Raw genomic sequence first — 26803 nt, 5'->3', positions numbered from 1 at the left:
GCCAACTGTTGCCTCTCATAATTTCATACAGGACACGGGTCAGGTGCTTCGGCTCTAATCAGCTGACAGCCTGCTGAACAATCAGCGTTTCAATCATTCTATCATCTGTTGTCCACCCACAGCCCATTCTCACGGCAAGGCGGCCCATTTAAACGACCCCTCCTACCTGTGGGAAGTGAGAACAACAGCCCTTCCCTCCCTGGTGACGCTGAGAATACAGTTCCACAGGAAGCGTTTGGCCTTGGGATCCATGCCGGTGGTGGGCTCATCCTGGCAACAACGAGCAGACAGTTGCTAGGTTACAGGAGGTGATATGTCATTGCTGCATAACGTGTTGATTCACTCTTTCACGTGAGTGGTCTCCAACTCTAGCACTGGAGAGCCATGCAAGCTTCTGTTCAATACAAGCAGGGCCTTGGATAGACCCCAACCTGAACCATCTATGCTAACTCGCCGTCCCAAGCATCCTGCTTTGACTGTTCCCAGAAACTACACACTGGCTTCAAATTTATTCAAGTGTCCTGGCTTTTACATTGATGCGTCTGAATCAGTACGAGACAGCTGGAACAAAACCTCAGCATCTAGTCTGTCCGTCTCCAGGACCTGAGACGGGCTGATGCTCGTTATGTTACATTACATTAGTCATTTAGCAGAAGCTTTTATCCAAAGCGACTGACAATAACTGCATTTAACGTAGGAAAAGCCAATGTACTACCTTTTGCCAGAACTCACAAGTGCATCTCCTTTCTAAAACAAGTGAGTAGCAAACAAGAATAGCAATCTAAAATAAAATAATGCTTAAAGCCCCACTATGTTGTTGATTTCATCTTAAAATATCAGTTTCAAAGTCGATCTATTGGTGTGCTGGATTATTATAGCGAGAACAGCACATCTTCCATTCCCACAGAGGGGTCCGGCGGCCTGTATTTGCACTATGTAACTTTTGACCGCGAGCCGCCGTTTTCTCTCACATGAACGTTCTGCTTTACCTTTAGCTCTCCTTTTCGAATTTGCCGGCAGACTCCGTTTTCCTCAACTTGTCAGTTGTCAACAAATGCACGTGAGAGGCGTAACAGGCATCTCTCAGTGTTTTACGACAATGGTACTGCGGTTGTAATGGCTCTAGTGGCCTTTAGGGGGCTCTAAAGTGCACAAAACTGGACCGCTACATAATGGGGCTTTAAGAGGGAGGATCGTTGTAGTTCTTCTAGAGATGAGATGAGTTTTGAGCCTGCGACGATAGATGGGCAACGACTCTGCTGTCCTGACGCCAGTGGGCAGTTCATTCCACCACTGCGGGGCCAGGACAGAGAAGAGCCGTGACCGTGTCGATCGACCGCAGGAGCCTCGGAGTGACAAGGCAACATTACACACCAGAAATATGATTGGCGGAGCCCCGATGAGAGAGATGGCGGTGGAAAGCTTCCTCTTGTTGCCTCCACTGTAGCCTCCAGCCTCGCGATCCGCATACTGCGTCAGACCCAGCTTCTTCACCCCCCACTGGGACACCTGCCCACGAGACCAGTCACATGTCACCATGCCCACTCTCAGTTCACATGTGGAAGATTATTATTTTATAGCCAGTACTGTAGTACCGTAGTAATAAAGATGTATCTTTTTTAGAATAGCCTGTAAATAGTACAGTTCACCAAAATCCAATTTTGTACATGGTAACCCTAACCATTACATTACATTACATAACATTAGTCATTTAGCAGACGCTTTTATCAAAAGCGACTTACAATAATTGCATTTAATGTAGGAAAAGCCAATGTACTGCTACTTGCCAGAACTCACAAGTGCATCTCCTTTCTAAAACAAGTGCCTAAGAGCATATCTAGTGCCGAAGGCAAAGTGCAAGATTAGCAACCCTAACCCTAACCAATAACTTCCAAACGAGATGTATCCTTTAACTATTCCTTCTGTGAAGGTAAATGAGTTCTGATCCAGTTGTTTTGGGGTGTACGGTGGTGTGAGATGTCAGTCAGCGTAACCTTGGCCACGGAGTCCTCTGGCACCCCCCGGAGCCGGGCGTAGAACTCCAGGTGCTCTCTGCCGGTCAGCAGGTCGCTGATGGCGTCGAACTGGGGACAGTATCCCATCAGCTGGTGCACCCGCTCCATCTCATTGATCACACTATAGGGACAGGCCAGAATACAGCAGGAGAACAGACATCATACTGGAGAACACTGACTAGAATGCTGCTACTGGCCAACGTGTTCTGCCACGCAGCATCTGGCGTCATGCGACAGATTATCTGTGACACGAAAGCAGGAAGGAAAGATCCTGGACTAACACCTTAAAAGTACTAGCCTGACGTCGCCAGCCGAATCTCACAAGCTCACATTCGATTTCACTCCGCAGATCAGTCTGGATATCCAACCGTTCTAATGGAATCCGCTCAAACAGAAATTTGTTTGTGCCAATCACAACCGTTTATCTAATATGGGGCGGGTTTAATAAGATGACGGAACAGAGGAGCGCCGTAGAGGAATTTTCTCTGATTGGTTGTAGGTCTATCCAATTGCATCCAGAGGCATTTTGATCTACGCCCACTGGTAATGCCCCTTGGGAATCGGAAAGCAACTGCGAGTTTCCAGACCCTTCGCATTTTTGAGAATTGTGTCTGGCGAAGCCAGGCTGTAGAAGTACAGGGGGATTGTCAAAAACACAAAGAATAGTTCCGCCCACAAGTTCCCTCTGTAGTGTGCATGTCTTCATAGTTTCAGTCAAAAACAAGCATGCTTGTTACCTGTGCTGGCTGAGGAAAGCCTCTCCATGGGTGATGCTGGTATCTCCGGTCAGCATGCGAAATGTGGAGGTCTTCCCTGCCCCGTTCACACCCAGCAGTCCAAAACACTGACAGGAGAGAGACAGAGCAGCAGCACGCTCACATCCACGCAGAGCTCTGTTTACATACTGTGCCTCCATGTTTACAGTCATGGGTGCCATAGCCATTTTGGCTGGAATTCAAAACAAACTAAAAATTATCCAACATGTACAAAACCGTTTATGAATGTATATGATGTCTCTTTAATGTTCATACTGTATTAATGTAAGTGTGTATGTTAGATTTTCATCTGACAAGCAACATAAAACCTCTCACCTCACCACGAGGGATCCCCAGGCAAAGACGGTCCACTGCTGGTTTCTGTCCAGCTTTATACACCTGGACAAACACAGAGCCGACTTACCAACCCACAGCAAGACCACAACATCACCTACAGCATATACACAATTCTTTCCACAGACACAGTCTTAAAGATACTATTTCCTGTACATGATGGACACAGAACCTTGCTGAGGTCCATCATGGTGAGGATGTCGGCCTGGGCCTTGCCACTCTTCACCCTCTCTCTCTCCTTGGTAACATCCTGGTCCTCGGGGCCCAGCGGACGTGTCTCAAGCTCAGACCACGGCCTGGTGGGAAAACATACTTCACTTCAGCCACTGTTTCTGTGTGTGCCAGATGTTATGTTATGCCCTATTACCCTGGGCAGGTCTCTCTTTGAAAAATAAATGCATATCTCAACGAGACAGACCTGTATAAATTAAGATAAATAAATAAAAGAATGTGTGTAGACCATAACATTACAGCTCTAAAATCCAGATGTTCTGGCAGTTTTGACCACTATGTCAATAAAGACTAAACAGATAACGGTGGAGTTTACGCATTACCGACTCCTAGTCAGTACGTTTTGTATTACCCATCCCAAGTTGGTTACAGGTAAGATTTGTGTCGGGCAAACGTCTGCCTGGAGTTCCTTTGCAAAGGAAGTACCTGCAGCTGATGAAGAACTTGTACTGCAGCAGGATGGTGAATATGAGGAAGACGAAGCCCTCGGCAGCCATGGCCAGCAGGTTTTTACCCACAAAGTCCCACTCCAGAGGGTCCAGGGTCTGCTTGCTGCCTGGTGACACAGATCCTCTGATAAACCACCACACAACAGATCCCCTAGTAAACCACCACACAACAGATCCCCTGGTAATCCACCTCACAACAGATCCCCTGGTAATCCACCTCACAACAGATCCCCTGGTAAACCCCCACACAACAGATCCCCTGGTTAACCACCTCACAACAGATCCCCTGGTAAACAACCACACAACAAGAGGCCACTGGCCGACTGCCATTTTCACTTATTCGAGTCTGAACAGTGGAACGTAAAGGAGAGTTTTACATACCCAGTCTGAGGAAGGGTTAGGGTTAGTAGTAGTAGGGTTAAGGTTAGTAGTAGTAGGAGGGTTAGGGTTAGTAGTTAGTAGTTTCACATACCTAGTCTGAGGAAGGCGTCGGCCATCGCCTGGTTCTTGGCCATGTCTATGAGGCCACGCCCCAAGCAGAAGTGAGGGAAGATCAGAAAAACCTTCTTCAGGATTCTGTTGACCTCATTCAAGTGCTGAAAATCAGATGGAAAACACGTTGATCTTAATACAATAACCTTACAAAATAATGATTGTCAGTGTAAAAACTGTTATCAAATAATGGCAAGATTGATCTCAATAACGTAAACTTGAGTCTCTGGCCCCAAATAAGTATATCAACAACACACAATCAAATGAGTACATCAACAGAACATGAAATAAAAATCTCATTATACCAAACCTTGACCGAATAAGGAGGCACAGTTCAGGTATGATAATCAGTTATCTACTGTAACACAGGTATGATAATCAGTTATCTACTGTAACACAGGTATGATAATCAGTTATCTACTGTAGTTCAGGTATGATAATCAGTTATCTACTGTAGTTCAGGTATGATAATCAGTTATCTACTGTAGTACAGGTATGATAATCAGTTATCTACTGTAGCACATGTATGATAATCAGTTATCTACTGCATGTTCTCTGAGCACACCTCATCTACGAAAAGCTCCAAGACAAAGGTGGCAATGCTGCCATTGATCCCAATGAAGAGGTTGATGGAGGTGAGGACCACGTAGGCAGTGCTGGGCACAGAGAAGATGAAGGACGCTGGGTACATGAGAGGAGTCACTGACCAGCTGAAATGTTCAAATGAGCAAATTAAATACTTGCCTTGGAAAAGCACCATTTGAAACACTACAGAAACAACATTGTTCAAATATATTCAAAAGATAAGTAATTAGGGGAAATGTTTTTTATTATTCCAGCAACTATATCCTTCATTGAGCAAGCTATTAAAGAAGATAATTTAATCTTCATAATCTTTTATCCAGGTCTTTTGATGATAATATCCAAGTGGGTGCAATAATATGTGTTGTATAGATATGATCATTACCCATAAAGCAGGAGCAGCAGGACCAGAGCAGGGAGGTTCTTGTCAGACACGTAGGACTTCTGCTGGAAGCATATGAAGATGACCACCACCATCGTAGCAGGGACCGTGTAGTTCAACTAAGAGGGAACAGGCAGAATAATGCTGATAGGTATATTTATCATTCTTGACAAGAGAATACTTCGCACATCTGTTTCAAAAGGCAGGTGTGTAGGAGAGGGCTGAACGAATCAAAAGCTGCAAAAAGATTCTGCACACTGTTGAACTTGCATTTCAGATTTACGGTAACGTTTCGGTACTGGACCTATTTTTGTATTTTTGTGCGTGGCGACGCACCAAAGATAGCAAATGTCCGGTTGTCACTCCCTCCCTCCCTCCCTTCCTCCGTCGAGTTAAAGACAAGAGGCAGTGGTTTTTTGTGCATGGCTGTAAGTCAGCGCACCTAGAATAGCGTTTGTCTGGTTATCACTCCCTCCCTCCCTCCGGTCAATGTTGACCTGCATTTCTCTGTTGGCACCACAAGAGGCAGTAGTCCCAGCACACCAAAATAAAGAAGGACACCAACATCAACCTGCCGATCTCCACTGCACAAGTAGAGTACCCGGGAGACGGGGGTTCAAGACCCCGGTGGGGATGACTTTATGGGACTATAACCCCAAACCTCCACACGTTCATTCTTTCACTATAATCTTTTTATCCCTTACCTTTGTCCAGAAACAGAAGTTTAACCAATTGCAGCAAAATAGCTAATGTTACAGGAATCATCAGTGTAACTGCTTAAGCCACTGACCGCTATCATTAATGTTATGGAAGCTGCTGCTAGTTGTTGTGAGCCCATGAGCTAACTGGCTATCCCGCTGTTATTGTGCTGGATTAGCATTGGAAGCATTGGAACTGATGTGTCCAGGCGACAAGACCTATCTTAATTTATCAGACATTATTTCATGTCATTTCAATTCACAGCTATTTCAGTGGCGTGACTAGCTTCCGTTCAACCAGTCCTGAACAGAAACAAGCCAGCCACGTACATAAGCCAGGCTGGACCTCAGAGCACAGGCCTCCATACATTAATGCAACTCAGTTGAAATGGTTAAAATCACACCTCAGTTTATATGTAATGGCTTATCACAGGATCCAGGCTATGAAAATGCAATTTTTCATAATAGAGAATGAGAATCAGATATTTGGTTTTACATCCATAGAAAGATGTTTGCTAAAACAGCAAATAAATAAAGTTGATATCTATCTATCTATCTATCTATCTATCTATCTATCTATCTATCTATCTATCTATCTATCTAAAGCTCATTTGACTCCTCATTGTGATGAAGAAAAAAGCTGGGGAACAATTGTCCATTAAGGTGTGTGTGTGTGTGGGGGGGGGGGATACCTCTACAGGCTTTATCCCTATTCTCGCAAACTCCGCACAGAAAGGCCTAGAGACCTTCTTGCTGTGAGGCGACTATTAGGTACTACGCCACCATGCCGCACGTGAGTGATTTTGGGGTTCAGTGTCTTGCTCAAGGACACTCCTGAGTTCTGCACAATGCTGGAAGCTGGGATCGAACTGAGGACCTTGCGATCCCCAGTTTGCCGCTCTACCTCCCAAGCTATGTGCCGCTAGAGACCATCATTTCCCTAATCGCCTCAGCATTGAGCTTGCTTCAGTTGATCCGCAGGCACCCACTGGGCTACAGTGGAAGTCAATGAGAGACAGACTATCAACAAGACACACTGAGAATAGGCCCTGAAGTCCAAAATAGTGAACTTCTCCTTTGACATCAGGAGCGATACGGTACCTCACAGGGATAGTTAACGACTAGACAGAGATCTAGATGAGGAAGTTGAGGGACTAACCATGTCCCAGGTGAAGTTTGCCAGCCAGTAGAGAACAGGTTTTACTCCACTGACAAACTGCAGGTGCTTGGCCTTGCTGACCCTCTCCTCAATCAGGAACAGCACGAAGCTGGCCGGCACAAAGGACATGGCGAAGATCACGCAGATGGACACCAGCACATCCACCGAGGTGGTCATCCTAGCAACAGGAGTGCGGTAAGATCATATTAAAAGTGGTCATGCTATTCTGGTATGTTCTGGTAACTCTAGCTTTGCTGGTCATTATCTTAAGGTATTCTGAAAACACTTTTGAATTTAACTTGAGACTCAAGCAAAGCTACATACATTTCTAATTATAAGGCAGTTTTCATGCAAAAGTTGAGGGCGAAACTCACAACTTGGCCCATAGAGTGTGGGCAATCAAGCAAATGTCTAATCCAGCAGAGAGGATCAAATACATTCAAGGAATTTTAAGCTTTGAAAGAACGAGGAGGGACAGAGAAAAGGAATGAGAAAGAGAGAGAGAGAGAGAGAGATCTCACATGGCCATTTCGGTGAGCTGCTCCTTGGTGAGGTTGAGGGGGTGGTTGTAGGCGGTGATGCCATGCCTGGCTCTCTCCGGCCCGGGGGTCAGGCTGGCGCGCAGGAGCCCATTGTTCATGACGTTGACGAATGACGTCACCGCATGCCAGCCTTTGTTATTATACCAGATCTGGCAAAAAGAGGCTGACGCTTAAACACACACACAGATACGCGCACACACACACACTTAGACACACACACAAACACATACACACACACAAACACCCAAAACATCCTATTAACATTCTTACCCCTGCTGCCGCTCACCTTCACATTGTTTTGCTGGTTCAGTCCACCCAGGAAGTCTGGAAGCCGAGTCAGGAGTCGGTCCAATGAGCTGTTCTGTGAGAGAGAGAGAGAGAGAGAGAGAGAGAGAAAGAGAGAGAAAGGGGGATTGGGGGGATAGAGAGAGAGGTAGAGAGAAAGAGGAGGGGGGGGTCAATTGGTGCATAACACTGATGGAGACAACATTAGACAGGGTGCAAGGACACGACTAGACAGAACAGTGCAAAGACAGGACAGTGCAAATGAGCAGTACAAAAGAGCCCAGTGACTCCTTACCTGTGCCACTCTGTAACGTGACCTGATAGACGTCACTGACTCTTCTATGTGGTGCACCTGAGGTGACACCTGACTGGCTTGTCCACCCAATGAGAAGCCCCCGTATCTGAAACACAGGATGTCAGCACACATTCACACTGGAGTAAACTGAGTTGAAAGAACTGGGATGGGCATGATGGTTATAGATTACTGTACATGATGATTATATATTACTGTACATTATGGTTATAGATTACTCTACATGGTTATAGATTACTCTACATGGTTATAGATTACTGTACATGATGGTTATAGATTACTCTACATGGTTATATATAACTATACGTGGTTATAGGTTACTGTACATGCAATGATTTAAACTCAAGTCACCTGAACTCATTGACCCACTTCTTGGTCTTCAGGCTGAAATGAGAGGAGAGTTGATGGAACAGTCAGTGTACAGGAAAACCAGACATTGAAATACAATCAAATACTGGCAACAGTAATGAACAACCTAACATGAAATGCAAGGGCACCTTTTCTTAAGGATCTGAGGGTAGGTCTTGAGCAGGTAGTCAGATATGTTGCGTCCAGTCAGATTCTGCAGTATATCTCCAGTCCATCTCTTAATCTGTGGAACACACAGAAACAAGGCAATCAAAAATGAGAGTTTATCAACCATCATAAATTAAGTAAGAGTGGTATATAATCCTAATGGCCTGCAATCTGCAATGGCCTCAGTTGTTAATCTGAAGTGGCACATCTTCAACATACAGTTGGTTCTGGTCCTTGATTCTGATTGGCTGGAATCCATTGTAAAATACGCTATAACCACACACCTGTGACCTCATAAAAAGTCATTTTTAGTATTAATGCGCCGCCAACATTTGAACATCTGAACATTGTATCCAATGCATCTCCTCGCAGGAGGAGAGCCTGGAGAGAACCTCTCTTCAAGTCGTGCCTAACAACGACCCCTAGCTGTTCTAAATCACTGTAACCAATGGCCTCTCGTGGTTTATTGCTCATTATTGCTTATTATTAGTTATAATCCTGTTGGAAATACTCAATAAAATCCTGTCTGATGGGAGCCGAGTTGCTGACCTGCGGAGGAGGGAGGCCTCCTGCTCCCTCGGGGCAGTCTGGCAGCATCCTGCGCACCTCCTCCGAGCTGCACTCACACTCCGGGGACGGCCTCTCCACGCTCCCGCCACCCGCGCTGAACATCTGCCAGGTGGTATACGGGACCTGAGGCCTCAGGAACACGGAGCCGCGCTCTCCGTCACACCGGGCATCCCTGCAGGTTCAGGTTCATCAGGTTCACCTCTCAGACATACATGCATGTACAGGAGGCGGATACAATGTACCAGGAAATGCTTACTGAGCTTCTCCTCAGACAGTTAATGATCGATAAAAGAAATAGAAGTAATAAGAAATGTAGCAGCAATATTATACAAACCTGAGCTGTCAGACAGAGCATTCACTCTAAATGGTAAATGGACTGCACTTATTACATTACATTACTTATATAGCGCTTTTATCCAAAGCGCTTTACAATGGCCTCTCATTCACCTGTTCACACACACATTCCCACACCAATAGTGGCAGCTGCCATGCAAGGTGCTAACCTGCTCATTGGGAACAATTGGGGGACTTGGCGACATGTGGATAGGAGGAGCTGGGAATTGAACCGTCGACCCTGCGGTCATTGGACGACCCACTCTACCTCCTGAACCACAGCTGCTACATGTGATAATTTTTTTACTGCCCCAGTTTTACACAGTAATTACTAGATAAATACATTAGACAGTGTAATTACTAGATAAATATATAACAAGTCAAAATAATTGAATTAGCAACTATTTTTATCAGTTAGAATCAGGTTCTTTAAACCAAGTACACAATACAAAAGAGACAACAAGAAATCTTAAAGATTTTTTGAACAGGGTGCAAGAGAGGCAGGCTACTGTAGAGAGGGCGTGGCTTACACATCTGTTTGGTTTCCCTCTCGTCTCTGGAGAACCAGATAACAGGTTGTGAGTGGGGAAGTGGACTTACTTGCTGTCCTCCATGCACTTGGTTCCAAATCCAGGTGGGTCCAGAAGGGCGTCCAGAATGTTCTGGATAGCAGGATCCCCAGGGGCGTCGTTGCTGGAGAGACAGAACCACAGATCAGAGGTGTCACTGTCATACAGGACGAGTGTGTGTAACAAGCAAACAGGACCAATACTAGAAGGAACTTTGAAATGAGAGCGAAAGGCATTTGAAATAAGCATAGACAATATGAGGGCTTTGAAAGAAGATTGCGGCAAACCTTTTAAAGAAGAATATGAACGATTAAGAGCTTTTGAAAGATGGGATAGACCAATAAGATGGATGAGGGGGGAAGGAATAGAGTCTGCACACTGTAGCTCCTGTTTGCTTATTTACTCTAGAGTGACGTTCCGAGCTTACCACTCTTCTTCAGACCAATAAAAGGGAGTTGAAAGATGGATGTGACCAATAGGAAGCCTTTAAAAGGTGAACGTGACCAATTGGAGACTTGTACCTGAAGAAGGTGTACTGTTCGCCGTACATCCAGGGCTGGAGCTGGAGGGCGGGGTACTTCCCAAACGGAGGCACGATGAGACTGAAGAGCAGAGCGATCAACACGAACACCGCAGGCAGAACAATCTGGAACAAAAACACCACGTTGTATCACATGCCATGGCCCTAATTTTCAATCAACCTCCTCACTTTAGCAGAATAAGAAGTAGAGCACAAGTCTATGGACATGCTGACGTTCCAAAGTACAGGTATCACAACGGTAGAGTTGTTTTCTAGCGCTGTGGTGATTCATGGTCGGCTGTATTCTTGTTTGACTCCACCTGAGCAAAGAATCCCCTGCGGCTGCGCCGAGCATACAGCCACCTCTTGAGAAACAGCGCCCAGAGCTGCTGCCACGTCAGCCTCCAGCCAGTCAGGGGGCTCCCTCCTCTGCCCTCCCCGCTCAACAGGTCCGTCTCCTGGGCCTCTGTGAGTAGGAAAGACGCAGGCATGGAGGAGAAAGCAACCCTGGTTATCTGTATATTATATTTACAGGTGCATCTCAGAAAATTAGAATATTGTGGAAAGATCATTATTTTCCGTAATTTAATTCAAAAAGTGAAACTTTCATATATTATAGATTCATTACACATGTAGTGAAATATTTCAAGGCGGATTGCCTCCATACCACGTTCCATGTTGATGCAGTAATTTGTGCAAAAGGAGCCCCCACCAAGTACTGAGTGTATAAATGAACATACTGAACATACTGTACAATCATAAAGATTAAAACCAAAAAGGCTTGAAATATTTCACTTTTTGTAATGGATGTAGAATACATGAAAGTTTCACTGTTTGAATTAAATGGTGGAAAATAATGGACTTTTCACATTTCAAATATTCAAATTTTCTGAGATGCACCTGTACATCTACTAACGGGTAAGAATGAGGTCTAGTCGGGGCACAAGAGTAACAGAGTAATGCTTGGCTAGCTAAGCTAGAAGGGCAGGTTTTAGGGGCACTAGGCCGAAGTGAAGTCCCAACACCAAGGACTACCTTGCTTGCGAAGCCTTTTCCTTCCTGGCAGCAGTGCAGAGAAAGAGACAGTATGAAACGGACAGAGCAGACTGGCTATTGTTGAGGGACGGCACACATGAGAACACATGAGGCAGTTAGGATTACGGTTATGGGTCATGTTTCTGCAAGTGTGATTGTGATTATGTTTGTGTGTGTGTGTGTGTGTGTGTGTGTGTGTGTGTGTGTGTGTGTGTGTGTGAGTGTGTGTGTGTATGCGTGTGTGTGTGTGTGTGTGTGTGTGTACAGTATACGTGTGTGTGTGTGTGTGTGTGTGTGTGTGTGTGTCTGTGCCTGTCTCTGGGTGCTGGTCCTGCTGCCCCTGCTGGGCTGTGCTGACGGGTCTGGGGTCGTCGTCCACTCCTGTCTCCTCAGCCACTCTCAGGAAGATCTACGCACAGCATGCAAACGTTCATGCAAATGTTAAAACATCATCTTTCCATTCCAGCCTTGGGGGCATCACTACCTCAGTTTGTTTTAGCAAGTGTGTTAATTAAAGATTTACACTATTACTTTAGTAGCTGAATCAAGTGCTCTACATTCAGAGGAGCTTTAAGGAGCTTTAAAAAGAACAAGGTGACAGGAGAAACAGAAGGCACTGAAATCGGTAAAAAGACTGAAGAGATTTCGCACCAACTAAATGACCGAATAACTAGGTCAAAGTCATCTTTTCAGGAATGGAAGAGCCTAATGTAACGAGCAGCGTGTGCAGAGGCTGGGTGCCCAGAGAAGGGCTGCGTCTTTCTCACGCCAGTCTGCCGTCTCATCAGACAGGATCCATCTGGTTCTAAGCACATTACTGCCACAGTCCCTCCACAAATACCCCGGGTAAACCCTGCTTGATCTGGTTAAAGCTGGGGTGCTGTGTTATACAAGGGTCAAGCTGTGGACTGTTGTAAACATGCATTGTTACTAGATCTAGTGGTGGTGGTGGTGGTGTGTGTGTGCGTGTGTGTGTGTGTGTGTGTGTGAGGTGCTACTCTTGTGAGGTGCTGATCATTGGAAGAACTGGTCATAGGAAAGAAGAAAAAATGTTGCACACTAGCTGCATGTGCAGTTACTTTATTTGGACGTTTCAGTCTGTCGGCCTGATAGATTCTGAAGAAGGCCAACCTGCCGAAACGTCAAAATAAAATAGCTGCATACGGAGCCAGAGTGTACGACACTTTTACAGCCTAACATATAGCACACATCTAATCATATCGAATGAGAAATAGACATTCAATGGCATATACAGTATAGGCTACACAACAACTACTGGAATCACCACGACAAACACCTATAATATTATAATATAATGACCAGAATTTCTCCCGTTTGAAATGTTGAAATGTTCCCGGACACATGGACCGGCGCCACGGAAACCCTGCTGTGTCTAACGCGTGTGTTCCCCCACCTCCTCCAGGGTGGTGTCAGACAGCCCGTAGCTGGTGATGCCCAGCTCGGCCTGCCTCTGGTCCAGCTGGGCGAGGAAGACGGCCAGGCTGCTGTCCTCCGCCGAGGCCTGGGGCAGGTTGATGAGCGCCTCGCGTCCCAGGTCCTCCACCAGCCTGGCCCCGGGGATGTGGTGCTGAGCCAGGGCCAGCAGCGCCGCCAGGTCTGAGAGGGGGGACGGAGGTGGACGTTTCAAATATGACCTGCTGGTGTACAGTATACTGTACACGTGAACAACACCCAGGCAATTAGTGTTTTAAATTGTTTTTTAATACTTTGAGTGTCTGCTTGAGTCTGGTGTCGGGTGGGGTTTGAAAATGGGTTTTCAGACTTTTCCCATAATAGCTACTGTACCAACAAGGCTACTCAGAGACCTCCTACTGTAACAGGGCTACTTAGAGACCTACTACTGTAACATGGCTACTCAGAGACCTACTACTGTAACAAGCCTACTCAGAGACCTACTACTGTAACAAGCCTACTCAGAGACCTACTACTGTAACAGGGCTACTCAGAGACCTACTACTGTAACAAGCCTACTCAGAGACCTCCTACTGTAACAGGGCTACTCAGAGACCTACTACTGTAACAGGGCTACTCAGAGACCTACTACTGTAACAAGCCTACTCAGAGACCTACTACTGTAACAAGCCTACTCAGAGACCTACTACTGTAACAGGGCTACTCAGAGACCTACTACTGTAACAGGGCTACTCAGTGAGCCGGGGGTGAGAGACCCACCTGGCCCGCTGGCGTCGCTGCCCAGTCCTGTGTCGTCACTCATGGAGGAGTCACTGTCCTAGTACACGGAGAGGAACGCTTAGGAGCATGTTACACAGAGAAGGTCAGAGAGAAGGGATAACATGCCTGACCCTGTCTCAGTTTAGGGTTATCTGTTATATATGCGGCCATTTTAATGTGGAACCTTGCCTGTATTATCAGCACACTACAGTATGAAGAACACTACAGTATGGCAGGCGCAAATTCAAGGATGCGACTAACTATCAAGAAGACGCCAATGTGATTCACCTTAGTGGGAGGGGCCAGCTTGTTAGTGCTGGCGCTGCTGGGGGTGCGGCTCTCCAGCCCCTCCCTCTTGACCACGGTGAGGTAGTATCCCATGCCCAGGCGTGCCTTCAGGAAGAGCGGGGAGCCGCAGCAGCACAGTGCACCCTGGGAGATGATGGCGATGCGGTCGCCCAACAGGTCAGCCTCGTCCATGTAGTGGGTGGACAGGATGATGGTACGGTCTGACAGAGAGAGAGAGAGAGTGAGAGAGGGGGGGGGGGGGGGGGGTAGAAGATGAGATATGTTCCCTTGAGATGAGCTGTGCAAATGGTAGTGCATAAAGGGAAAGACATGATTGCCAAGTGAATTTGGGTCTCATGAGTCTCAGCTGCCCCAAACTCTACAGTACAGTATACCCAAGAGTCTGGGTCTGAAAGAAACTCTAAACCCAAGAGTCTGGGTCTGAAAGAAACTCTAAACCCAAGAGTCTGGGTCTGAAAGAAACTCTAAACCCAAGAGTCTGGGTCTAAATGAAACTCTAAACCCAAGAGTCTGGGTCTGAAAAGCGCAAGAACAGTCACTTACAATATCAGCCATCAGTGACCTATCAGTGAAACTGCCTACATAACTCACACAAACCACAAGTCACAGACATGTGTCACACCTCTCTGTGATCAGTCAAATTCAATGATCAGAACAACACTCCTCATGAGGTTGACCCCCTCCCTCGTTCAGACAGATAAAGAGTCAGGCCTGGGTGATAACCTCAATGTCAGCTGATTCATACTATAGTAGTGACTGTAGCTGAAATGGTTTAACCCCCCGTCCAGTAAAAGCCCTGGTGTGTTTCCCCAGTGTGTTGTCCCGATGTGTTGCCCCCCCTGACCTCTGACCTTTGCGGTACTTGAGCAGCAGGTCCCAGATCCCCCTGCGGGAGTAGGGGTCCACCCCAGCCGTAGGCTCGTCCAGGACCACCACCTTAGAACCCCCCACAAACGCTATAGCCACGGACAGCTTCCTCTGCATGCCACCTGGGAGAGAGAGAGACAGAGTGAGATAGAGAGAGAGAGTGAGAGAGAGTGAGAGAGGGGGGTGGGGTCAGAGATACGGTTTGCTACAACTACACCTGCAATCTGCTCAGTTCAGCCAGTGACAACTAAGGTGATAGGTCCAGATAGTCTTGTGTTTCAGTAAATAGCTCTGGATAAGCCAGGTGATAGATGGCTCCAGGTAATAGATGGCTCCAGGTACCAGACAGGTTCTTGGTCTGCTCGTGGCGTTTGTGTAGAAGTCCCACATCCTCCAGCAGGGCGTCCATCTCTCTCCTCACGTCCTCCTCAGATACGCCCTTCAGACGGCCGTAGAACCAGACATGCTCCTCCACTGTCAGTCTGGCAGGAGTAGAATACAGACAGGAAATCAAACAAGTAATTAAGTAATGTATAACGTATGGCCAGCCGGTCATTATGTAATGGATAACATATGGCCAGCCGGCCATTAAGTAGTCTCTCTCGTTATAAACTGTTTAAAATGTTCTGCAACTTTCAGACAACTTTCAACTGTCTCACAAACATATAATGGGTTGCCCTTAGCAGCGGTCAATATGGCTCGGTAGCCCTTGATGTTGGTCAACTATCAAGAAATAAGAATAGATAAGAAGAATGCGCGGTAGAATGCGTGATTGTCCAATCAGAATTGAGCGCTGTGTAATAATTTGAATGAATGCAGCATTCATGAGTGCTGGATGCAGACCCATCGCTAGGGCTCAGTCTTAAGGGGGGCATATGAACTGCATAAGGGGGCACAATTATTATTAACTATATTTGATAATACTATATGCTATCATACATTAAACTGCACTTCTGCAGCACTGACACATACTAATTATACTGGACTCTCTCATTCTCTCTCTGACTGATAGTAGGTTGAACTTGTGTTTGTGCAACATATTATGCTGATGCCCGGAGAGAACGTTTCTAAGTGTATACGATGATTCTTTTTTTTTATGTTATAAATTAATTAAACTATGGACGCCAGTGTAGGGGCACTAGCACTTTTAGGGTGGGCCAGGCCCCATAAGCCCCGCCCAAAGCGCCAGCCATGGCTGGATGTTGGACAGAAGTGGTACACATACATGTCAAAGAGGACGTTGTGCTGAGGACAGACTCCCAGCGTCCTCCTGATGATGTCCATGTCCATGCGGATGTCGAGTCCCTTTATGTAAACCGTCCCAGCGGTAGGAGGGAAGAGGCCGGTTAGGATAGACCTGCCAGTGTTCAGTAGAAGGACCCAACATTAGAGATTCATAGTAGCTAAAGCTAACAGCTACAGTTGAAATGACCTAGAGCACAAACACTGTGTATGTCTACAAACTTAGAATGACAGTGGTGTAGAAAGCTGTAGTACGTCATGCAGACATGACTTATGTAGACATGACTTATGTAGACATGACTTGACAGGTCAAAGGAGGGACAGGCTGCGGGCCATAGCCTCGAGGAGAGCGTGACCTCCTGGTTCACTCACTTCTAAAAATCTCCTAAGCACACACCTGACAATGGCTGAGGAAGACATACCAGCATTCCGTACGAATATCAACATTGACGATGGTCCCTTTACAGTCAATGAGTTTGCCAAAGTGAAATCCACACTGAAGCAGGGAAAAAGTGCTGGGCCTGATGGCATTCCCTCAGAGGTCTTTAAGAACTGTGATCTTGATGACATCATCCTGGAGTTTTGCAACCTTGCACTAACGAAAAACAACCAGCCTGATATGTGCTCCCACTCTCTAACATCATCCCAGTGCCTAAATTCGGAGATCTCTCAAAACCAGAATGCTGCGCGTAGTACTTAACATCAACAAGAGCAAGCATGTTACCAACAAGCATCTGTATGAGGGGTCACCAAGTGTGAGTGAGAAAATTGCAGCCAGGAGAATGAAGCTGGCAGGTCACTGCCAGACACCAAGAGCTTCCAGCCAGCAAACTGGTGCAGTGGAAGCCAACACACGGGCATCGATCACGAGGACATCCCACACTAACATACGTGGACGTACTTAAGAAAGATATAGGAGTGGAAAGTACCGGCGAGTCAGATGCATGGAGGATTGGGTTGACTGGAAGCACCGATGGAGGGTTTGTCTGAGGACAACCTAGAAAGAGATTTACTACACCCTTCTACACCACTATGTCATTCTAATGAAAAGATTTTACTTTCAGTAGCTTCTAAAGACGCTCCTCACATGGTGGTGGTCTTGCCGGCTCCATTGTGCCCCAGAAAGGAGGTGATCTGTCCCTCGTAGAACTTGAGGTTGAGGTGGTTAACCGCCAGCTTGGCCCCTTTCTGGTATATTTTGACGAGGTCATGGATGGCCACGCCCAGTGTAAGGTGGGAGGGGTCCGGCTCCATACGATCTGTGGAGCGAAAACAGCCACTGAGTCTCAACTCCCCCCGAAAACGCTGACTCATCTCCTTCCTGATCGTACTATCAGGAGGAATGTAAATATTGAGTATCTGAGAAAGTGTTACCTTGATGGTGGTGTGTGGGAGCTGGGGGGAGGGGCATGCCAGCCTCCAGGGGAACGCCTCCCCAGTAGTTGATCTGGAAGAGGAAGTACCAGGGTCTGGGGATCCCATACTCACCTGAGGAAAAGACCAGGATAACAGTGTTCAGTCAAACCAGTGACGAAGTCCGCTTTGTAAAAGTATCATTCTCTGCCAATCGTGACATCTTTTCAACCTTTTTTTCCCCAATATAATAAAAAGGTAAGTCGTTTTTGCAGTCATTCACATTTCTGCTTCCAATTTGACTTCACATATTCAGCGCCAGTGCACCCTACACGCTAAGGCAGGGGCTCCACCGGCCACTAGGGGGCCCCCTAACTGCTGGCTGGTGATTTTATTTTTGTTATTTACTGATTTTTTATTTTACCTCCGCCCCAGTGACAGCGCAGGGTGAGGGGTAATGTTTTCGGTGGCGTATTGGTTCGTTTGTCCATCCGTCCGTCCCTAGCAGGATTACGCAAAAACTACCAGACCGATTTTCATGAAGCTCAGTGGAAGGGTGTAGCATGGGACAACTTAGAACCCATAAAAATTTGTGGCGGATCCAAATCACAGGGTAGATCCACAAGCCGCCCAAACACAGCTGGGCCGGCCATTCACCGCTATTCATTTAATGTTTTCAGTGGTAATGTTTTCAGTGGAGTGTGTTTGTTTGTTCATTTGTTTTGTTTTGCCATTCACTGCCATTCATTTTTTGGACCAAGATTACACATAAACTATCAGACCGATTTTCATGAAACTCGGTGGAGGGGTGTAGTATGGGTCCCTTTAGAATCCATTACATTTTGAAGTGGATCCCCATTACGGGGCGGGTCCACAAGCCGCCCAAACATGGCCGGCCATTCACCTCCATTAATTTTTTAGACCAGGTTTACACTAAAACTTCCAGACTGATTTTCATGAAACTCAGTGGAGGGGTGAAGCATGGGTGAACTAACAATCCATTAAATTCTGGAGCGGATCCGAATCACAAGGCAGGTCCACAAGCTGCCCAAACACAGCCGGGCTGGCCATTCACCTCCATTCATTTTGTGGACTTTGATCACACAAAAACTATCAGACTGCTTTTCATGAAATTTGGTGGAGGGATGTAGCATGGCCAATTTAAAACCCATTCAATTTTGAAGCAGATCCGAAACACGGGGTAGGGTCCACGAGCCACCCAAACATGGCTGGCCATTCACCCCCATTCATTTTTTGGACTTCCAGGAGCAACTTCTCAACCCCCCTTCCCCCAAATCCATTCCTGCTTGGAGCTCCCCTTAACCCAAGAGTCGGCCCTGCACATATTTCACAAATGGGCAAATAACCACCAACATCAATGCCAACAGCTTTCGTCCTTGGTCACCTGGGAAAACTGCCTCAATGTACCAGGTGGCCACGGCGTAGATGAGCGCGTCGACGTACAGGAGCACTATGGAGGTGGTGAAGCTGTAGGTGTCTCCCTCCACAGGACTGGAGCGCAGGTTGAACCACTGGATGCCCACGCCCTGCTCCTCATACTGGGAGAAGTACTCGCAGCCGAAGCCAAAGGCCACCGGAGAGAACAGGCTCTGTGTTGGGGAGAGATGGTACATCTACCATTCATTACTGTGACTGCGCTGGAGTCCAAGTCCGAATGCACCTATGAAACAAACAGCTAAATCCCGCTGTATACTTGCCTTTAACTACGCATTTGTGTACAAAATATGGCTACCACCACGCGTCTCCTTCTGGGTCCCTTTGGAGCGTTGGTTGCGGTTGGCTGCGCAGGTCCTCAGAAATTAACGCATCGCAAAATACGCCCTTGTCTACGCATACGCGTTGTTAAACTTCAAGTATACTTCAGGCTTAACGCATTCAAAGCACATTTTCTCTGTAGCTCTCGATGTAAAGGATACGCTATCCAATATTCCTTTGACAAAGAGAAATGCCCATCTTGGGGTTCATTTGAAAGGATAGTCCCAAGAGAACAGCCCAGAACCACTCACCCCCTGTCCCCACCCAGACATTCCTGCCCTGTCGGAGGCCTACTCACGGCCAGCACGCGGTGCGTGGTGTTGAGGTGGTCCCTCCAGGCCACACACAGGACGTAGGGCAGGTAGAGCAGGAAGTAGATGAGGCCCCCACAGGCTGCAGCCAGGTTGGCGCGGGAGAAGAAGGTGCTGATGAGGAAGCACTGCATGATGGTGGCGGTGGCGAAGGCCATGAGGAAGAAGAAGACCACAGTAGGGTCGCTGTAGGGGAGGATGTCCCCCCGCTGTCAGGGGGGAGGAGACAGGGGATAAAACAAGGGTACACATCTAAAAATGTATGGGTAGGAGCACTTCTGGACTTACCAAAAAGGTTCCAATAAACTCTATTTAAAAGAATTAAAATGCCTTTATTATCACGGTCATATTAGACCTTGAAACAAACTCCAACGTGTTTCGGCATCAAGCCTTCCTCAAAAGACTCCTCGGAGCCATTTTTGTGATTTTTAATCACATCCTCAGTGTGATTGTGAGATGTTATGGGGTTCTATAAGATCTCTGGCCTGTTTGTAGACTCGCCTTGAGCAGGCTGACCAGCAGGGCGGCGCTGATGAGGAAGGGCACCAGGCTGCTGATGAACCAGCTGACCCACAGCGTACCGCCACCCAGGCCCATGATCCGCATGGTCTCCTTCAGCCGGGCCTCCTTCTCGTACACCACGCCCTTGATGATCATGGCCACAGAGTAGATCCACGCCAGCGTCATGAAGAGGGGCAGCGAGCGGTTCAGCACGCGCAGGAAACTGGATGGGGTGGGTGCGTGTGTAGTGTGTGTGTGTGTGTGTGTGTGTGTGTGTGTGTGGTGGTTGTGGTGGGGGGGGGACAGGTAGAAGAGTAGGATGGTTGTGGTTTTACAATGTACAGGCAACGTCACTGATATGGTTCTGATTAAGAGAGATACTATAGATGGAATTATAAAAAATGTTTTTTGTCTGTTTGTCAAGCAAATTCATCTCTGTATGTTTATGCTGATATAATATAATGATATGCATATGCTTAATACTCTCTGATATACATACTCTCTGATATACATATATCAGAGTATTATCATAAGAACATGTGTCTAAATAAGTGACAAATGAAAGACTGGACTGCTCTCTCTGATTTAAAAAGAAAGACAGATTATAACGTGGTGCTATTACATCATTACAGTCATTTAGCTGACACTTTTATCCAAAGCGTAGGAAAAGCCAATGTACTACTACTTGCCAGAACTCACATGTGCATCTCTTTTCTAAAACAAGTGACTAAGAGCATAATCGAGTGCTGAAGGCAAAGTGCAAGAGTAGCAATCTGAAATACAATAAAACACACTATTCAGCCCTCACATGTCGTCCACGTAGCAGGGGTAGGGCATCTGCTGCAGGAAGACGCCAGGGTTCTGCTGTGCTCCGCTGAGAACCCGGGTCACTGCGCGTTCCACCAGGTCCTGCACGTACACGAAGCCGCCCCAGATGTAGCGCATGTCGCTGAAGGGGTCTGCGGCAGGGCCCGGGTCCCAGAACCTGAGGTCAAGCAAGGGAAACATCCACAAGGACGCTGCATAAAGCCCCGAAGTATACTCTTTTTTTATTTTTTTCTATTTATTGGTTTTTCATTAAACAAATATACATACAAGTACTGTACCTATCATTTAAGAAATAACACCAATATGAAATCACTACACAGACAAAAACAATGCCACAAAACAAATACAGTGCGTACAGAATAATTACAGGTCACATTGCAAAGCTGCATTACATATTGAGCATTGGCATCTTATAAAATAGTTATACCTCAGTGTAGCAACATTTAAAGGGGGTATTTATTGCCTAGCCTCGACATAATCAATAAATGGTTTCCATGTGTTATGGAATTTCTCAGAAGAACCTCCCAGCACAAATGTGAGTTTTTCCAGCTGAAGGTGGTGCATAACATCTTTAATCAACGCCGTATAAGTGGGAGGATGTGCCTGTTTCCAATTGAGGAAAATTAATCTGCGGGCTGAGAGGGTTATGAACCTTGAAGTAAGTAAGTCTTCTGAGAGGACTATCCTCTCCCGGGATCCCCAATACAGCGGGAGGTATGCTTGTAACTAAGCGCCACCACGCGTTTCCTGCTTCCTCTGGTGAAATGAACGCGCCGCAAAATACGCATTGCTAGACAGCAAGTACTGAATATCACACGCTTTAGACTGATACACTAAATAAATCCTGAACTAAAACTTTTACATTTGAGTCAGATAATATAAATCTGAAACCTTTCAAGGAAGGTCACAGAGGGGTTAAAAAAAAAACTATTTAAAAAAATCCCTCCCCCCAAAAGTTAAACACAATCATTCATTCACCATTCATAAGTGAACTCACTTGTCCTTGATCTTGTTGGTGCGCGTGACGTCGTCGATGTCCATGCGGATCTTGTAGGTGACGTGTGGAGGCAGGGAGGGGGACGAGGCGTTGGGCAGGAGGAAGACCACGCCGGCCCAGAACTGGCGGTCTTCCAGCAGCTCCAGAGCCCTCGCCACCAGGGCTCCTTCTGAGGCCACGCCCTCCAGCTTGTTCAGCGAGAAGCACTGACGGTGGACAAATAACACAGGACCAGGCGTTTTATACACAGAATCATACATACAGTACAGTTGCAGCTGGTAACCACATCCATAACAGTTTGTTTGTCTGAATTTTCAAAATTTCACTATTGACACTATCATTACATCACATTACATTACAGGCATTCAGCAGACGCTTTTATCCAAAGCAACTAACAATAATTGCATTTAACGTAGGAAAAGGCAATGTAATACTACTTGCCAGAACTCACAAGTACATCTCCTTTCTAAAACAAGTGACTAAGAGCATAATCTAGTGCCGAAGGCAAAGTGCAAGAATAGCAATCTAAAATACAGCTTTATTTATTTATCTATCCAGTTCAAATTCCAAGATCAGTTGTTGATTTGAATCAATTTTGTTAATTCTGGGCAACAAATGAACCTGACTACCTGTAGCTCTCCAGGACCTACAGTACAGTAAGCTGTTGACCACTAACACAGCACATGTGCAGTACAGTATGTACATGTTATGGTATTACATGGTGAGCCAGGTGTGTGAGGTTCATGTTATAGTATTACAGTAGGACCCCACTTATCCGAACCCAACGGGACCGAAGGTCGTTCGTATCTCTGAAATGTCCGGATGACTGAAACTTATGTTAAAATTCACCAAATTCAATAAGTGGTAGGCTATACTTGTTTCATATAGACTCATAGACCGATAAATACCCTTAATTACTTGTGAAAATGCATCAAAATTGCAATCAAATAGCCAACTAATCTCATATAGCCTAGCCTATAATAGGCCTACAGTAGCCTATAATAAAATAAACAAATTTCCACTTGAGTGTGTGCTTTGATCAAATACAGTACTTTATTCTCAAATGAGGCCCACGCTGCATCGATAGGCTACTGTATTCGCAGAACAAAATGGTATAGCCTAAAAACAACCCAATATTAGAACGATTAGAGCAAATGATAATCAATAAATAAATAAATGAAATGACAGACAAGTTGTTCTGTCTTAGGCTATTGTAGCCTAAAAGAAAGTCTCTAAAACAACCGATGTAGGCTAACGTGGCCAAGGCTGTAGGCTATTATTTAACAAATACAGTAGGCCTAGTAGGCTAATATACATGCCCACAACACGTCTGTGTTCCTGAAGTCCATTAACTGGGAACGAAAAATGACTCGATGCTCATCTGCTTCAGGTTGCTGACGCGCTTTCTGGCTACCAAGGAATGCAGCTCGCGCAGCAGACTCGTTTGCGTTTTGCGCTCGACATTAGAGTAACCAAGAAATTAAACGTGACAGTAGGCTACAGCCTACAGGCAACATGTAGGTCTACATACAGTTCTGTTTTTATTCACAGTAGGATACAGTACTGTCATGAAAATCCCACCAGTAACCAGATAACAGGCTAAAAAAAAAAGAAAATTATTTTAAGCCTGTCCGGTAGACCGGGAGGTTCGGATCTCTGAAGTTCGGATGAGTGGGGTCCTACTGTACATGGTGAGCCAGGCGTGTGTGAGGTGAATGTTATAGTATTACATGGTGAGCCAGGCATGTGTGAGGTGAATGTTATAGTATTACATGGTGAGCCAGGCATGTGAGGTTCATGTTATAGTATTACATGGTGAGCCAGGCGTGTGTGAGGTGAATGTTATAGTATTACATGGTGAGCCAGGCGTGTGTGAGGTGAATGTTATAGTATTACATGGTGAGCCAGGCGTGTGAGGTGCACCTGTATGACTTGACCCAGGGTCGTGATGGTGTTGTTCACGTCGTTGTACACGTCCAGCCAGGTAGGTGGCGCTCCCTCCTTCCTGGTGGTGTTTGGCAGGGGCGTGGCCAGGAAGCGGAGGATGCGGGCAGCGGTCCAGCTGGTGTTCACTAGGCGCAGGTTAACCAGCATGGCCACCTCAGGACGCCTCAGCAAATCCTGTCACACAGAGAGTAGCACGCAACGACACGCCAACTGAGGAGGCTAGGGCCCGATGAACACAAACTCACATGCTAGGATGTCGGTGGTTAAGAACGCTTCTCAGTGCACATGCTTGGCACACACAGAAGTGTGTGTAGGAAAAGTGTGAAGCACCACCATAGAACACTCTCCCTAGGAGGTACTGTCAAACAAGGGCTCTAAATCTAGCATGTGGATGACTTGGAGAACTCATTGTTGTAGTAGGACTACTTAGCGTATGTGTGTGTAACATCAGCAAACATCACACAGAATAAGAGCAGTTTTCTATGTGATACAGTGGCAAGACTGTATTGTTCTGTGCATCTATGAACATATGAAGTGAGCTGTGGTATAGTGTTATGATAGAGTCATGCTGTCCAGGGATTGTTTTCCAAACTAAAAGGCTACAGTATCTGGACATCCAATCCAGCCATGCATGGTAGCATACAGTACTAACCCGCAGCAGCTGAATCTCCCCACTGCTCTCCATGTAGGTCTTCATACGAGGCCCTGCCTCCAGCCAGGCCCCGTTCAAGTCCTCCAGGATCCGCAGCTCCTGGAACGTCCTGTTGACCTGCAGACGCAGAGGCGCAGGGTCAGGGGTTACGGAAGGTCATACTTCGCTGCTGTTGGGTCAAAATGTTGTACTTCCAAAATAGCAATGGCAATAGCAATTATAATGTTGAAAAGAACATTCCATTATATATGAACATTAATTCAGCAAAGTGCAGTGACCAACCAGAGTACTTCCTCTGAGCTAAATCATCTGTGATTCTTAGATAGAGATCCATACCACAGGGATCCATACAGTACAGAGGGATGGAAAGTAGAAGCAAGTGATAAAGTGTTTGGCAAATCAATGAATCACAATCAATGAATAATTAATAAGTTGCACTGTTCATGAGTGTTCATGACTGTTTATGTTTATGTCACGACATTCTAGAACAACAAACATTCTAAGAGTGCTGTTGTACAGTATGTGAACCCAGATGAACCCAGATGAACTCAGAATACAGAAGTGAGAGAGAACAGAGGTGAGAGAACCTCTTTCATGACTTCCTGTATGGCGGGGGTGTCAGGTGTGTACAGCAGCTTCCCAATGAACAGAGGCTTGATCCCACGCCACACGATGCGGGACAAGGGGTTGGACTCCAGGCTCTGGATCAGGCTTTTACAGTATGGGGCTGGCAGAAGAACCGTACAGAACCGAGATCAGGTGCGAAAATAAAAATAACATAAATTACATTTTGTTGTACAGTAAACACTACAACCTCCTTTGAATGTTCTATTCAGCCATGCTCAATCAATCAAACACTCTATAAGGTGTTTGATTGTGGTGAACTGAATTCAGTTTAGTTGAGTTGAATACATTTTAATCAAAGTCAGTCATTTAGAACGCTGGTCTTACTCTTACTCATAGGATTCTAGAGGATGAATTTGAACAGGAGTCCAAGAGAAATCTTACTGGTGGTGTTGTCGTTGTCCATGTCTGTGACCTCAGTGCCGTTCTTGCCCAGGAAGGACTTGATGTCATTGTCCTCGTACCAGTTGAGCGATGGGATTCTCTCTCCGCCCACCTCCGGATGGCCACACATGATCCTGGAGAAGGCCCTGAAGCTCTCCCTGGGCAGGGCCGAGCGGTTCTCTGACAACAGCAGCCTCAGCTCTGAGTTGAGCTCTACAAAGCTGGAGAGAGAGGAGAGCTAGAGGGGAGAGAGAGAGGAGAGAGAGAGAGAGAGAGAGATAGAGAGGAGAGAGAGAGAGAGAGATAGAGGAGAGAGAGAGAGAGAGGAGAGAGAGAGAGGAGGAGATGGTTATGTGAGATGACATAGAGAGAAATTAAAGTTGTAAATAGAGAGTGAGGAGAGGCCCCATTAATGGATTTTCCAACAGGTATGATTAAAGTATTGTCCACTTACAGTATAAACCAGAATGTACTAGTCTGATGTACCTAACCCTCGTTTCACTGTAACTTTAAAACATCACACATAATCTGAAGTCTATGACAACAAATAAAGGCATTATATCAAAAACCACCGATTCCAAATTTGGAGTCAATACTTTGCTCAGAATGGACTTGAGATAAAGGTATGAGAATATATTGAGTATGAGAATATGAGATGTGGGTTATGTAGTTTTGTTCTTACGTCATCCACGATAACAGCTAACTCCTGGGACATGGATGTGACCGCTTGGCTGATGACCCTGAGCTCTCTGGCGTTGGCCCTCAGATGGTCTCTCTGGGGGGGGACGAGAGGAGATCGCATGATCAGTGAGTATCTAGGTTCACCTGGTACCCACAACTCCCATCAACACAACACACTGACAGACCTACTACTGTGATACTGTGTGACTGACTGTGTCACAGTATTACAGTATGATGTGCAGTTCTTTCTAAAAGTATATTACCTAAGGACATTATGGTAAATGGACTGCACTTATATATTGCTTTTCCACCTTAGCAGCACTCAAAGTGCTTTACAA

At 46.1% G+C, this 26803-nt stretch overlaps 1 protein-coding gene across 1 annotated transcript in view; it reads right to left on the bottom strand.

Annotated features, from left to right (window-relative positions):
- abca7 (ATP-binding cassette, sub-family A (ABC1), member 7) overlaps nt 1–26803 on the bottom strand; it is a gene marked incomplete at its 5' end in the record, with an annotated part of 34205 nt that overhangs the window by 2661 nt on the left and 4741 nt on the right. The window contains 39 exons of the mRNA XM_084444200.1: nt 167–270; nt 1375–1509; nt 1995–2136; nt 2753–2859; nt 3107–3169; nt 3297–3420; nt 3782–3911; nt 4277–4400; nt 4862–5006; nt 5264–5379; nt 7118–7295; nt 7639–7808; nt 7946–8020; nt 8240–8345; nt 8609–8641; nt 8755–8849; nt 9323–9515; nt 10277–10369; nt 10767–10891; nt 11086–11280; nt 12159–12209; nt 13215–13417; nt 13994–14051; nt 14282–14502; nt 15154–15291; nt 15512–15651; nt 16395–16526; nt 17499–17670; nt 17786–17899; nt 19170–19374; nt 19839–20060; nt 20353–20575; nt 21161–21337; nt 22178–22383; nt 24101–24298; nt 24777–24893; nt 25364–25503; nt 25785–26022; nt 26467–26559. Coding sequence (XP_084300326.1) covers nt 167–270; nt 1375–1509; nt 1995–2136; nt 2753–2859; nt 3107–3169; nt 3297–3420; nt 3782–3911; nt 4277–4400; nt 4862–5006; nt 5264–5379; nt 7118–7295; nt 7639–7808; nt 7946–8020; nt 8240–8345; nt 8609–8641; nt 8755–8849; nt 9323–9515; nt 10277–10369; nt 10767–10891; nt 11086–11280; nt 12159–12209; nt 13215–13417; nt 13994–14051; nt 14282–14502; nt 15154–15291; nt 15512–15651; nt 16395–16526; nt 17499–17670; nt 17786–17899; nt 19170–19374; nt 19839–20060; nt 20353–20575; nt 21161–21337; nt 22178–22383; nt 24101–24298; nt 24777–24893; nt 25364–25503; nt 25785–26022; nt 26467–26559 — 5501 coding nt within the window. The remainder of the gene's footprint in view (nt 1–166; nt 271–1374; nt 1510–1994; nt 2137–2752; nt 2860–3106; nt 3170–3296; nt 3421–3781; nt 3912–4276; nt 4401–4861; nt 5007–5263; nt 5380–7117; nt 7296–7638; nt 7809–7945; nt 8021–8239; nt 8346–8608; nt 8642–8754; nt 8850–9322; nt 9516–10276; nt 10370–10766; nt 10892–11085; nt 11281–12158; nt 12210–13214; nt 13418–13993; nt 14052–14281; nt 14503–15153; nt 15292–15511; nt 15652–16394; nt 16527–17498; nt 17671–17785; nt 17900–19169; nt 19375–19838; nt 20061–20352; nt 20576–21160; nt 21338–22177; nt 22384–24100; nt 24299–24776; nt 24894–25363; nt 25504–25784; nt 26023–26466; nt 26560–26803) is intronic.

The sequence above is a fragment of the Borostomias antarcticus genome (genome assembly GCF_949987555.1).
Source record: "Borostomias antarcticus genome assembly, chromosome: 10".
Classification (NCBI taxonomy): domain Eukaryota; kingdom Metazoa; phylum Chordata; class Actinopteri; order Stomiiformes; family Stomiidae; genus Borostomias; species Borostomias antarcticus.
Note: the sequence above shows the minus strand (reverse complement) of the source record. Positions and strands in the feature narration are given on the sequence as shown.